The following is a 15,221-nucleotide window of genomic DNA, read 5'->3' on the forward strand; positions in this document are numbered from 1 at the left end:
TATTTGCCATCAGAGCACATCAGGCTCCTTAACTAGACTGTGTGTGAAAAATCTGTTGAAAGGTCACTTTTTTTCCTGTGACTGACTGGTAATGGAACTGAAATCTGGTATTTTGCTAACTCTGACAGACAGATGAACATGACTGCCAGCCATCTTATATTCAGCAGACATGTGCTGCAGCAAGATGGGGTTGAATTTGGACTGTTATTTCTGTTTGGCCTGACTTGCAGAGTGTTGGTCAAATCAGGCACTTAGTGCTCACTGCTTCCCCTGCAGGCTCCTCTTCTTCGCACAGGTCTAGGTCAGGGGTTTAGAGTGAGTGGAGTCCAAGGTTTCATCTGTGCACCTGGTGATGGGACTACCTCCATGCCTGGGTGCAGGTGGAACACATAAATAGCAAAGTAAGAGAAAGAAAAGGTACAAACACTTGCAGATCTTTTTGTTGTCCCCTGGTGAACAACTCTGGTGAGCACTCTGGCAACAGCACTTACAAGTATTTTGTGCCCTTGGAAAGGCTATCCCCACGGGGAGTGGGGAGAGGGGGGAGGGAATAGTTTTCTTTGAATCCTGCTGTTAGAGGATTTAATATTAGTAAATATCACAGCTTTTACATGACCCTAAATACTCTGTATAAATAATACTTTATTTTTTGTTTCTATTTTCCCTGCCAGGTCAGTGAATGCTAGTATGCAATCTGAAAAAAAAAGTTATTAGAATTATGGTAATAAAGAAAATGAAAAGCCTCCCCTGATTTTATTTATTTTGAATAAACTTTGAGCTTCTCATCTTTAGGTAAAATAACATAAGAGTACTAACTTATCTGACCTTTTTTCACATCTCATGTTTTCATAGGTCACTTTGGCTCATCAGTAGCATCTTATTTCATATTCTTGCGCTGGATGTATGGGATAAACATGATTCTCTTTGGACTGACCTTTGGACTTGTAATGGTGCCTGAGGTGGGAATCTTTTAAATTACCATTAAGAGATGTTATGTGAATTTCTGTCTTTGCAGTGAGATTTCATAGGACTGGATCTTTAAATAAATTTGTAATCTCTTTATGCTCCATTTAAAAGTAATAATGTATACTAAGGCTGTCAAAATGTGCTTTGATTGTGGACAGTTGTCTCTACAGAGAGGTGTCTTCAAATAGACACAACAGAAAAAAGTATATAGGCTTGTGTCCTGAAAATGTTTGTCCGTGGACTGGGATGGTGCTAAACTTTTTTTCCTGCATAGAAAAGAAGGAGAGGAACTGAGACTAATTAGCAATCAAGTGGAGTATCTTGACTGGAATGTGCATTGCAATAGAAAGATACATTCCAGGCCCCTGAGGCACCATGAATCCTTTTCAGCTGCTTTAATACTCACATGCTGATAAGGCCCAACAGGGCTGTAAAGTCACGAGAGGGGACTCTCATGTTTTGCACTGTGTGCAGCATAACTGTTAATATTGCTGCTCAGAGAAGGTGTAATTCAGGTAGAAATCACTTCTGTGAAATATATATTTTTCTAGCTCCTTTGAGCCATCATACTGTCTTTCTAAAAAGAGGGCTTATATGGAATTAAAAGTATTGTGCCATCTCTTTGATTTCACTATTCCACATCGTCTTGCTTATCTTCTAGTAAGCAGGTGGGAAACAGTCAGGTAGGAATTTCCAACAGCATCCTAGTACAGCATTTCAATAGTATGACCCATCTTCCACTGAAGCCAAAACGGAGAAAATCCACAAAAGTTTCCAGGGTAAAGCCTGGAAAGGACCCTGTGAGGACATATACCGTGGCTGAGCAAGCATCTCGCCAGCACCAGTGGGACTCTCAGAATCCAAAACCTGAATCCCTAGCATCTTCCCATACATTTCAATTAAAAACCCAATAAAATCCATAATACAAGAAAAATTAATGTTCTGGTCTTGTCTTTAAGATAAACACCACTAATCAGAGGAATTTGGACCTCTGTGTTGCCTTTGAATGTAGTTTGACAATCCATTGATACTAGTGGAACACCACTTTAAATTTAGAAAACACCATAAATGCATACTTTAAGCATAGTTTCAATCATTAATGTGAGAAGCAATCAAAAGAATTGGAGAAGTAGGTCATCCTCACTAAGGAGTTCAGGGGCATAAAAGAAGTCTTCCTAAGAAATGACAGATCACTGTCCCTTCCCTTTGTTGGTATTTTGCTTTAAAATGTAAATTGCTCTCATTTTTTTGGTTCCAGGCTTTGATGGGAAAGCCATATGGCTCTTTACCTAGAAAAACTGTCCCAAGAGCTGAAGAAGCAAGTGCTATGAACTTTGCTACTCTCTGGGATTTTAGTGTAAGTGCATAAACTTGCAATATGTATATTCACATGACTATTTGATTATTATGGGCTTTTATTTCATTATTTAATATTCAGAATTTAAGATTAAATATTTCAGGAGGAAATGGCAATAGAATTAATTTACATACATTTTTCACAAGTTCTGAGTATAGATATTTCCTTCAGACAAAACATATAATGAAGCTCAATGTCCAAATGCACTTTCAGTATATTTAGCAATCCAAAGACACATGGAAAAGAGTCTCCAAGCTGGATTCAGATCCCTGGGCACTGACTTTCCATTTCTTATGGGTAAATTTGGTCCTCTGTTTTTATATGATTATGGTTCCAAATTTGAGGATGTAGTGTGAATTAGAAAAAAAGAAAAGAAATTCCAATAATGTGCTCTGTAGGCTTTTTCTAAAACAAAGAATTCTATCTTTAGTTTTTCTTAGTCTTATAGAATATGCAGATATTTTAGCTTTATTGAGAAGCATGTCTTAATTCTTCACCGTTGATGTGATGCCCACTCTATCCTATGGATCTATACCTCCTGTACTGACAACCTAACAGTATACGTCATACTGCTTTTTCTTCCTGAAAACAACAGTTTTATCTAATTTTGCACGTGGCACATCTCTATAGTCGGCCTCTTTATATAAAGATGATACAACTTTGCATAAAGTCAACTGATTATAAATTTGGTATTACAGTATGTTGCTTAGAAGGCTGTTAGGTTTCTCTATGGCATGCAGTCAATGCCATCAAAAGGTACTCTTCCCTTGTGAAAGGGTGCAACCATCTAGTTAAGGTTTTCCTTCAGATTAATCAAAGCAGCATCCATTGAACTAAGTGTGATTTCTCCCTCAATCTCCTGCACTCTTTCCCTTTTGTAAGAAGTACCAAGACTTTTAAAAAGTTATGAATACACATATGTTTTAGCACTTGAGTTGTTTTAGCAACAGCAAGCATGAATATGATGTTGAAAGCAGACCCATTTCTTGGAAAAATAAACTCAGGCGCAGGTTCCTCCAGTTTAAAGCTCAGACTTGCCAGCTGTCTGCAGAATGACTCATCTAAAGTGGCCTCTCCATGTAGCTTTGGACCATGTGACGTCTCATTCCAGCTGTGCCAGTGGGGAGAACAGTGCAGGCTGTGAAGCTCTACACAGGCAATCCCTGGAGAGGCACAGGCAGATTTTCATACCTGTCCCTTTTCCAACAGGAGGTCAGCTCTGATGTGTCCTGAAAAAAAACCATAAAAAGGGTATGGTGTCTATGCTTCTCATTAATATTGCCATTTTTTAGTATGGTTAAGGGGTGGAGAGACCCCTAATGTTGTGACTTGCAGATCTCAAACAGGATCCCTTGGTTTGTGGCTTAATACCTTCATGTGCAGACTCAGATGATGCCAGATTTTGGCCCTTTTTTTAGCTTCCCTAGCTCTATTTTCAATCTTCAGCTACCAGTGGAGGAAGAATCATGTTGTCAGATGACAGAACATCAGAAAAAACTTGGCTGGATATACCCATTTTCTTATTTATAAACAAATCGCTCAGGTTTATTAACTATAGACGACCAAATTAAAAGAAAATAATAAAATAATAGGTAGAAATTACAATGTTTGTCTTTTGACTAATAAATGTATGCAAAGTGAACAGATTGCTTCTTTATTTTTGCCACATAAAGTGATGGACCCTCTTTGGATACAAAAGGATAGAAAGATCTTTCTAAAAGGTCATGCATGTAACATTTTGCAATGACTGCTGCATAAAATGACATTGTGTCTAGTTCATCAGGACTTGTGTATTTGAGTGACAGTAAGAATACATCTAGGCATGTAGCTGGGAAGTTAGATCATGACATTACAAAATAAGAAATTAAAATATCCGTGAGATACTGGAGAAAAAAAAATCATATTAACTTGCATATTTTGTAAAAAGAGTACAGACTGGAAGAGCTTTACACAGCAAATGGCAATAAGGTTTAAAGAGAAACATATTTGAGAAAAGATGAATGAAGACAGATGGTGGAAAGAGAGAGGAAGTTTATAATAACTGTCAGAAACAGGGTCAGACAGCTCTGAATAAGAAAGTGTCATAAATAAGAGAGTAGCAGTTAACACAAGGAGCAAATGCAAAGGTAATAAACACAGAATAGGGCAGTGACAAGATGGATCCCATGAAATACAGAGGGGAAAAAAAATTTTCTTGAGGTGTGTCAGATTGACAAATACTCCCTGAAGACAATATCATCTTTAATTAAGCAGCACAGGAAATAGTACCCTTCATCTGCTAGCAGTTTTTGTATGCTACCAAGTAAGTTACAAATAAATGAACCCATGTGAGCAAACAGTATTTCATCCTAAAAAAAGCCCCAAACCCCACCACTCTTTGAGACAGTAAAGAAAAGATAAGCTCAACATATCTTTTGCTTTTTTTGTGCTTAAAATAGTACTCATTTTACTGACATGGCAAAGAGAAACAGTTTTGGATTTTGATGTATTTAAATTGGAATTCAATTTTAATGTTGTATATTTCACAAATCAGATATTAATTCAAACTTAAAAAAAATCAGAATCTCAAGGGTCACTACGATAAAGCATTTGACCAATATTCTTATCTCACCCCTCTTTTATGTTAGGCTCAGAAAGGAGTGAGAGAGATCTTCCATGCATACTCACCTTTACACAGCTAAAGATATTCAAGTCTCACAGTGAAATGCAGCAGGCAAACCCCACGGAACAACATACTGAATGACATGCAGTGGAGGAATTATCTCTGACTTTGCAGAACACAGTGACTTAAAAAGCGTTTTAATAATCTGCGGGATCCAAAAGGCTCTCCAGAGCTGTGTTAGGCTGTATTGAAACCTGGGCTAAGACGGAATTATAGGATGCTTTAATGAGCAAATGGATGCAAAAGACATACTATTGAATTTGAATATGACCTGACTGGTATAGATGTTTTACTAGTAATTAGTTATAAATGTGTTCTATAACAATATTTCCCTTATCAGAGAAGAACATACTATTATCTGTTATGTGTAGGCACATCTCTCAAACCTAGTCTGATAAGAGGAAAAATGAGATATGCTGATTACCAAAGCAAGACGGTTTGAATAATATTTCTGTTTATCATATATTAATATTTCATTTTCATCTTAGAATTGTGAATTAGGTTTTCCAGATAAGACCATGACTCATTTCATATATAGTGAGGGCTAAAATAAGTTAAGTGCATGTTTTGCAATAATACATGAGAAAGATATTACTTGTTTTAAGTAAAATGAGCAACTGAAAAGCAGAAGGGAAGTAAATGGCTTTTTTAATTCACAAACCCCTCAGCTTACTGTACTAGTGTCAAAATAATGCATGGTCTAACCACTAATTACATGGTCAAATACTCTGTATTTGACTTGAAGTCATTACACCCAGCTGGAGGATTGCCATTGCTGTGCAAGTGCTGAGTTCTTGCAAAGGCTCTGGATACAGTCTTATTCTAGGAAGCAAGTTCTTGCTCTAACCTGATGGTTATCAGGAAGTTTTAGGTATTTGAATCATTTTAGATACCAGCAATTGCTTACATTTAATAATGTACCATTAAATTATTTAAAAAAATCAGCAATCCAACCCATAGAAGAGAGGGTAATTCTCATTAAGATTTTTAGAAAAGGAGGTATACTTTGAATTGCTGATAAAGAAGGTACACTTACATTGCACTTTTTACAGCCTCGGAGTCTAAGCATTAAAAAACCACTGCATACTGAATAATCATCCATAAAATGCAGTTAACTATTGGTTAATCTATATAGAATGATCACCCAATGAACAGCAGACAATATTGCTAGACAGAGAAGGTGTATGAAAATTTTATATCAAATAGGCTATGCAAATAAATTTTAGAAACATGAAAACTAAGTTAAGAATCTGGCATTTTATCTGCAAGTAATTTGTAAAACAAATTTTGTAAAATGAAATGTTTTTTTTCTTTACAAGAAGTATGTAGATGAAAAATTTTGACTCATTAAATTGTAGATGGAGTGCCCATGAAGAGTTTTAAATATAAAAGATTTGAAAGTTGACATGAAATATTTAGGTCTTTCTAAATGAAAGGAGAGATTTTCCATCCTGTGATATTTATTATAGTGATGCTTACAACTGTTTTGAATGCATTGAAATTAATGTTTCTGTACATTGTTATTAGTACAATTTCTGAATATGTGCATATTTAACAGATGTAACATTATAATTTTTGCTGACTTTACAGGGCTTTGCACAGTATTCTGTGCTCTTTTATGGTTATTACAATAACCAGAGGACAATTGGATGGCTCAAGTTCAGGATGCCTCTTTCATATTTCCTTGTCGGAGTTGGGACTATTGGCTACAGCTTTATGATTGTCATTCGAACGTAAGTTTTCCTTGGCTCTGGAGTACAATACATTCAGAACGGCAGATAATTCCTCTCTTGACCACTGAGGCTATCTTTTTAAAAATACGATTATTGTAAGGGCAGGACAATGCTAGATCAAGTGCAAGGTCAAAGTCATGCAAGATTCCTTCATCCTGTATTTATTTATCTACTGTTCTTCACCAGCAGCTGCGTTGCAGTGTAGTGGAAGTGGGAAAAAATCCTTACTGAAATAACATAACACTTCCCTGCTGCAACTTCAAAATGAAAAATGAATGCATAAAGTAAGGAACAGAGCTGTCAGCCCATCTTTTCATAATACTCTGCATCTAGCAGAATGTCAGCTAACATCCAGGAAATTCAATTGTTCTACCTTTAATGATACCTTATGTGAGTTAAATTCTTCTGTGAAAAAAGAAGACAAGAAAGAAATAAACATGGCAAATAATTCTGTGTGTAGCTCACAGTCAGCAGTAAATGATGCTCAGCAAGACTATAGTGGTTAGGTCACATTTGCACAGTGGTGTAGAGGGAAGAATTAATGCTACTGGGCGTAGCAAGGGTTTAATATTCTGTGGAACACAAAATAATCTCCAGCAGTGTGAAAACTATGCTTACTACAATGTTAAGAACATAACATTTAAGCAGTAGGAAGAACAGGGGTCAGTGAAACAGGGTTTATGCAGTTCAGCTGGTGATATAGTAGCCTTTTGCCTCTCAAATTCTGGACTTGAATTTTGTCTTAGGGTCAGAATTTAAATGAAATAAAATTATTATTCACTATTATTAAACACAGTTATAAAACTGTTATTCACAATAATTCACTGTTGGAATAAACTGTGATAATTCTGATAGTTTCTAACGACATCATCCACCAATGAGTATAATCTTTAATACTCTTGACTGAAGCAAGGTGACTACCTACGACAATACAGCTAGATATACTGGTAGCTTTAAAAGATCCCTACAGTGAATGAGTGCATGAGCACTAGTTTAGTTCATGTTCTGTTTTTCAAATATTACATGGTTTCCTGCATAGGGCAAGAAGCATTTCAAAAGAAAAAAAAAATTGTCTTCAGATACATATATGTATTTCTGGAGAAGGAACAAACTACTGCAATAAAAAAGTAATTGGTTTAGCTTGAAAATATATTTTAAAATATTTTTTGATAATGTAGCTGTGAAGATTAGAAAAGTCTTAGTATCAGACAATTGTATTTCAGTGACTGACACACAGACCAAAAAAAAAAAAAAAAATAAAAAAAAAAAATTCCTTCTAGCAGAAAATGCCTGTGGCCCAAACAGAAGAATATCCTTGAGGAAAAAATACTTTATACATGTTGACTTCGTATCCAGCCACATAACACTAACGCCAATCAATATTTTGGTAACCTTATGAGCAGTTCTTGCAGTCTTCTGCTCTTTGCTGTTTCTCCACAAAGCGACACAGTGGGCACAGCAACTAAAAGAAGTGCAATAGGAGGTGCAACCATTTTTCTTCTTTTGACTGAGATCTGGAAAAAGGAATGTCTATGCGAAAGAGGCAGTGAGGATTATAAACATTATTATTTTATTTAGGGGAAGTATTTAGATTTAGGGCTTCTCTCTACAGCTCTTCCAGTCCATAACATAAAATGGAAACGTTTCTGGTCTCAAAGAAATTATATCCCAACCACAAGACTGTTCACTATTTCATTAGGAACCCTTGAGAAGGAATTATCTTAGTATAGAAAACAGCAGCAGGGCAGATCCTACTAAGAACCTTTAATGATCTCTGTCCCTTCTGTATATAGAAGCAAAAACAAAAAAACCAACCCTGGTATTGGTTTATGACAGGTCAAAAGAATTTTCTGTATTATTTACTTATTATTCTCTTCCTAGATTTGAGAGTGTGTATTTTACTGGACTGTTAAAGATGTGGTATGTAGAACGTATTGACACTAATAACATAACTCTGCTGCATTAGTGAGCTTTAAAATAGGTGTTGCCTTTCCCTGACCAAGAAATCAATACAATACCGAAGGCTAAATGTTTTTTACCCTACCAATATACACCATCCTGGTGCTTAATGGTTTGAATTAAGTGATACTATGCAGAAGCAAGACCACTATTATTACAAAAATGACAACACTTTGAAATAGAGACATTAGTAGTCAAGATTAAGTCAAATCACTGAAGAAATAATTTGATGTTTCTGGATACTGTTAGAAATCTTGTTTATAAGTGCATAAGAGATGAAAGGGAAGATAGAAAGCTGTATTAGTGATACTTTTCTATGGCATAACCAGGGTTTGTTTTGGCTTTTGTTGTTGGTTATTTGGTTATTTTAGAACTCTTTTTCTCTTTGTGAATTCTCTAATAAAATCTACTGCAGGTCAGGATGCTCTGCAGCTTTCTGTTTGAGAGATCTTCTTCGTATTGTTTACTCATTGAGTTTCTTCTCCAGCAGAGTTTCTCTGAGATATTAATGAAATAAATTCATTCTTTCTCATCAAAATGTGTGTTGTGACCTCATAAATTGTCTAAATATGAAAATCTCCATCTTCCTCTCTTGTTTCAGACTGAGCTTTCCATATTTAGTATAACATGACTGACAGTAATAATAATACAGGGTTTTATTCAGAACTATGTTAGAATTTAGGAACAATTTAAAAATCATGCTTACATAGCAGAACTAGTTCTAACGAGGTCTTCCTGTGTCTTTCTGAATTTTGTAGAATGGCAAGGAATGCAAATGAAGATGGTGGTGGGGATGATACTAGTTTTAATTTCAGCTGGAAAATGTTCACAAGCTGGGACTACCTGATTGGCAATCCTGAGACAGCAGATAATAAGTTTGCATCCATCACAACAAGCTTTAAGGTAAAATAGAGCTCACTAAGGAGAGGTAACCTGATTTGTCTTTCACACTGCTGTGAATCAAATGGAACTCCAAGGTCAAGTATTAGTTGTGCTTGGGGCCTAGAAACTTAAACTAAAATTGGCAGCTCTATACTCTTTTGAGTCTGGGACTTTGTGCCTTGCCATCTTAACTTTTTCCTTTTGATTGTGGAAGAAAAAGCATTAATGGCATCTTTTTGTGTCCTCTGTGACTGCACTACTAGTTTTAGAAAAATGATTCCACTATGAAAATGATCTTTTTCCCTTTTCTCGTCTCTGATGGCTTCTAGTTTCTATGGTGCTTGCCTGAAACACTTATTTTTAAAATGCTGGTGACATTTTGCCAACCTCACGTTATCATCCTCTCTTGCTACACCGAAGAGATATCATAAGATAAAGCAATAGGATCATCTATAAAGGGCTATTCATCATGTCAGAAGACTTGGCCTCAGAATTTTGAGTGTAAACTCATTTTTCAGTAAGAAAAATGTTACTTACCTTGCTTAATATGAAGTTTTTATTTTTGAATTAATTACAAAATGTAGCCCAGTTTGCAAGGAAATACAAGGTGTTTTTAGGCCTCTTTTCAGTTTATAGGGTATGTTGATTTCAAGAGTTGTTGTGTGAGGAATCTGGGCAGGATGCAAAATGCACTGCCGTGAAAAGAGTGAAGGGGATATATTGTATCTGTTGAATGTTAAAGAGTGTGTTTCCACACTGGGGTCACTGGGACATACCAGAGCAGCATGTAAAGGAAAATCTAATTTTCAGTGTAGTAATGTACAGGGAATACACTGGCAAGGTGTTGCCACATGATGAACAAGATGCTAGTCTTGCAGTCACACTGACAGTATGTAGCATGGGAGCTGGAGGACCAAGCACTAGCTGTGCCATCCAATCACACACAACACCCTTCCTTTCTACAGTGGTGATATAGCCAATATACCATCTCACCCAGCCTACCATCCCAACTGCAGGCATAAAAGATAACTGCACTCAAAGTCAGTAGAAAGAAAAGGTCCAAGGAAAACAAATATTGAAGAAATACTGACCGAAAGCACTGAAACTGTGTGAAGTTTCCCTGCCTGCCTACTAAGGCCAGTTGCTGAAAGCTATTGGGAGAAGAACACAAATCATTTGAGACAGAGACTGAATTTTGAGAAATAAACTCATGAAGCTTTACAGTGATCTTTGCAAATGAGAAAGGAACCTCAGTGAGAAAGTGTGAATCTTGGCTTGGGTGAGGTCATGAGAGTTTTGCTCAAGAGCTGCTGCAATCTCCTTTCATTTATGTAACAAACACAAGATGTAAGAAAAGCAGAGCCATGCAGAGTAATTATTACAGTGCTGAAGCTCAGCTTCCCCTCTGGGCAACTCATCTGTATACCAAAGCGAATAGCTGTAACCGAACTCTCTTTTCACAAGGACACATCAGAGCAAAGCTCTTTCTGGTGTCAACAGTGGGAGCTGGAGATTATAGCTACACCAGAGCCTTAGTGTTTATCAGTCCTGGCCCAGGTTAAATGTGGGACAAACATTTTATTCTGCAGTCTGAAGTTGTGCACTGTTTGCCTTTTCTGGGCTTCCTACAGCTAAACTGTCTTTTCATTTCTTCTGAACTGCTGACTTTCAGAATAAAACCTTTTACCTTTTTCTCACAAATGCACATTTTTAAAGTATGACAGTTCTTTTTCTGGAAGCTAATCACACATTCATCCTGCTGGGTCACTCAGCCTCAGAGCACCTTGCAAGCTGACAGAAAATGCTGGTTTCTTTTTGGCACAAAAGTGCAGGTGTAATGAGACTCAGTGAGGACACACTCAATAGAAGCAAAGCGAGCTCTGGGGAGTCAAAATCTCAGGGTCCACCAGGCTCCAAAACAGATTTTATGAGACAATTTAAAGTCTTTTCAAAACATTATGACCAGGTGTCCATTCACGTCTTCATAATTTATTTAACTGACTTCTAACAACTGGGGAAGCAAGGTGGAGCCTTGACCATTAAAGTACTCATAATATTATTTTCTTTCTAACAAGTGCAGGAAGCTATCGTGGAGGAGCAGGAGAGCCGAAAAGAGGAAAATATTCACTTGACTCGATTCCTGAGGGTTCTTGCTAACTTCTTAGCCCTATGCACACTTGCTGGAAGTGGCTACCTCATCTTTTTTGTTGTCAGAAGATCCCAGAAATTTGCCCTGGAAGGTCTGGAGAACTACGGGTGGTGGGAAAGAAATGAAGTTCGTGCTATCACATTTCTAAAATAGATGTGGTTTGAAACTATGTTTCTCTACTCTGCATGTTGCCTTTTTTTCCTGAGAATTTAAATACTCTGAGTGTGGCTGGTAAAAGTCTAACAAAAGAATTGTTCTTGTGTCTCTGCTTCCTGCTTCATTAAAATGATTGTCCCTTGGTTGGTTCTTTCAAATGTCCCTTTGTATTTAGTTTTCATTTGAAGCCTTTACCTTTCCTCCTCTGTGCTCTTAAGACTGTTTTCCAGCCATTCTACGGACTCACAAGATCTCTTCAAGGGGCCTGCTCTCCTATTGCTTTCCTCCTGGGACTGGCTGAAGCAAAGTGACCAGTGTGTGGGAATATTCAAAGTTATATGGGGCCTCACGGATATGACTCTGCAGTGTAGCAACAGGGTGAAAGTCATGCCTTCCTGATCCAGCTGCCCAGTTCAGTACCAATTTTTTGTGCTTAATCTGCTTCCTTCTAGAGCAGATGCAGCCCTGGCTGATAGAGGTGTATAGTGATAGTGATTGTGTTTGCTGTAGTAGTGTGCAGTAAGCACCTGAAGTCAGTGTTGCTATATGAAAACCTGGGCAGGTTTGACTTTCTTAGTGAAGATGCTGCTGTGTATGTTGTAAAACTAGCTGTTTGTTACTTAAAGCTCATCTTCTGAGCTGGAGTGTGAAGTAGATACCTGATTTAAGCTAAGGCAAAAAGATGCTAGCCTCAAAAAGCTGCTGGGACGGGTGACAATGGAATGAGGAAAGTCAATCACTAATTTTCAGCACCAAAACCTGACTGAGAAAGTAACGCAAAAAACTCCAGCAATCAACCTCTGGAATCCAGAGAAATGGGTCTATAGAGATTGGGTCAAGTTACTTATAAAAGTTATTAAATTTTGATCTGATGGGAAAGAAAATTTGTGTACAAAGCTGGTTAGCTTAAAGCAACATGAGCTTTAAGTGTGGTAACAGACTAGCAGATGAAGACAGTTCAGGAGGAATTCAGCTTTCTCTCAGTTGAAAGGTGTGGTAACAGATTTGTACTAACAAGAACTGTGCTGCCGAAAGCTGTTATATTAGCTTATGCTGCAACCTGGAAAGTAGTTAAATATATGCATGTTTACATTCATTGTTTTACTTTTGTTTGCTTTACAAAAATAAACTGGTAAGCAGGCTCTGTATCACAGAACTAAGATCTGGAGCAAGTCTGTCTCTAAAGGAGAGTGGATAAAGCAACATTGCCATTATTTGGTAAAAGAATTTTTCTTATTGACAAGTAATGAACATATTTGTGAGGAACAAAATATTGCCCTTGATTGGATATTAACATTTAGTTACATAAATATATTTGGCTTCTATGTAATAGCCATTTAAACATTTTTCTTATTTTCTAGATCAAGCTCTCTTATGTTTTTATCAGTAATAACTGAATTGAGATTTTGATCGGGAAAAAACCCCATATACACTTAATGTACTACTTAGACTAAATGAAAGTGTAGCTTTTATGTACAATTCAAGCAACAGTATGTAAAAATTGACATTCTTCATAAAAATATTAAGCTCCTTTTGTAAGAAATTTCTTTTCATCACAATGAATGTATTAAGGGATTAAAAAATTATTACATGTAGTTATGGTGTCCTTGGAGCAACCTGAAGTAAATACATTTTATGTCATCTGTTCCTGAAGTTCACAGCCTAAAGGAAGTGGCGCTGGTGACTTTGTGGACAAGACCTTTTTCTGACTATCCTCCTCTGTCATAGTGTTGTAAATTTTTAAACTCCCTCTCCATATTGGCAGTACCTAGTTCTGTCAGATCACAGTTCAGACAAAGGTGTCTACTGTGTCATGGAAAGCAGGAAATTAGTGGAATCAGGCAGACTAGGACTGTTAAGGTATTTCATCAGTGTTTTCATTGCTCCTCATACATGGCTGTGGCGTGGTGGTTGGTCATGGATGAATGATGGTTCTGCATCATGTGACAATTTCCCCATGACTGTGGAAATTTTGGTAAAATGGAGAATAATGCCACTGATTCCCCTGTTAAAGTTCTGAAATTGGATGAAAATTGCTGAACAAAATTGACTTTTCTCATTTGACAGGAGATAGTTTGCAGAGCTATATAGTAGTATGAACATTTCTCTGGTACTGAGGTACCATGTTTTCTCAAATATATTCCTGTACTGTTTAAAAATAAAGGTACTTAAAGCAGAGGAAACTTATGAGGAGACAGACTGATTTCTTTGAGACAGAATCATTAACAACATTTGGGCAAAGAGGAGATAAGTTTTACCCATATTTTTTTTTTTCCCCAGGAACAAAAAAGTATAGTTTTAACATTTCAGGTCTTGCAAGATGAAACAACCCCATAGGTCTTTTGCGAAACACATCCTGCTATTTAGTTTAATGTTGCTAGTAATGGCTATGGAGTACATTTATACTGAAGTTATTAAGCCATGTTGTCAATGCTCTGTTTAATTTTAGAAATCATCAGGCAACTTTTATTAGTATGAAATATAATTTTTAATTCTAATTTCTTTTTAAAAAATGAAATTGCATTTACTGGAAAAACAGGTCTTTATCAGTCCTTTCTGCAGCAGATGCTAGACAAATCTATGACTATTGCAATCATTGTTAGTGGAAGATATGATATATTTTAGCTAGACTACTTACACTTGATGAACTTAAAATTTAACCAACAAGGGGTCAGTGTTCAATATTTAATGTTGTGTTGGCAGAGTTTAATATGCCGGGAGGCTAGCGTTTAGATGCGATTGCAGTGACAGGATTTCTTACCAGATTCATAGCAGCTGGAAAAGCTTGTGTAAGCAGTAATTTTCTAGCTTTCAGAGAGTAATGTGGAAACTTAGTATGTGGAGTAGTTAATGTCACAGAGAGATAAAAATCTGTGTTTTGAACCAGAGTTTTAGTAATTATTGGGTGCCTCTTGATTGTTGTTGCTTTCTTAGGGAAAATTCTATCTCAGTAGGGCAGAGAGGACTTTTGAGATTCACTCAGTGGATAGTGAATACAAGACCACATTGGTTATCAGCCATGACTCCACCATGTATGCATGCTGGCATGCTGTCCCTCTTCTGGCATATCATTCTACAATTTGTAAGTCAACACAGAACAGTGAAATTGTCACTGATAAAAACAGGGCAGGAAAATCAGCTCCAGCACTTGAGCTTCAAGTTAACAAGAAGTCCAGAATAGAAATCAGATTCTTTCTGAAATCAGACTACATTAAAGTGGATAAAATTCAATGGACTGTTCAATGGATGATTCAATGGACAACGGCAAAATCCTTCACAAGAAACTAAAAAGTATAAAGATAATATATCTATGAAACTATATGAGAAATGTTTATGCTTTTGAAATATAGAACCCAT

At 36.7% G+C, this 15,221-nt stretch overlaps 1 protein-coding gene across 1 annotated transcript in view; it reads left to right on the forward strand.

Annotated features, from left to right (window-relative positions):
- The window catches only part of TMC1 (transmembrane channel like 1), a 66,876-nt gene that overhangs the window by 36,169 nt on the left and 15,486 nt on the right, over positions 1 to 15,221 (forward strand). The window contains exons 7-11 of the mRNA XM_049795482.1: positions 853 to 959; positions 2,225 to 2,323; positions 6,576 to 6,718; positions 9,436 to 9,580; positions 11,640 to 11,834. Coding sequence (XP_049651439.1) covers positions 853 to 959; positions 2,225 to 2,323; positions 6,576 to 6,718; positions 9,436 to 9,580; positions 11,640 to 11,834 — 689 coding nt within the window. The remainder of the gene's footprint in view (positions 1 to 852; positions 960 to 2,224; positions 2,324 to 6,575; positions 6,719 to 9,435; positions 9,581 to 11,639; positions 11,835 to 15,221) is intronic.

The sequence above is a fragment of the Accipiter gentilis genome, chromosome Z, assembly GCF_929443795.1.
Source record: "Accipiter gentilis chromosome Z, bAccGen1.1, whole genome shotgun sequence".
Classification (NCBI taxonomy): Eukaryota; Metazoa; Chordata; class Aves; order Accipitriformes; family Accipitridae; genus Astur; species Astur gentilis.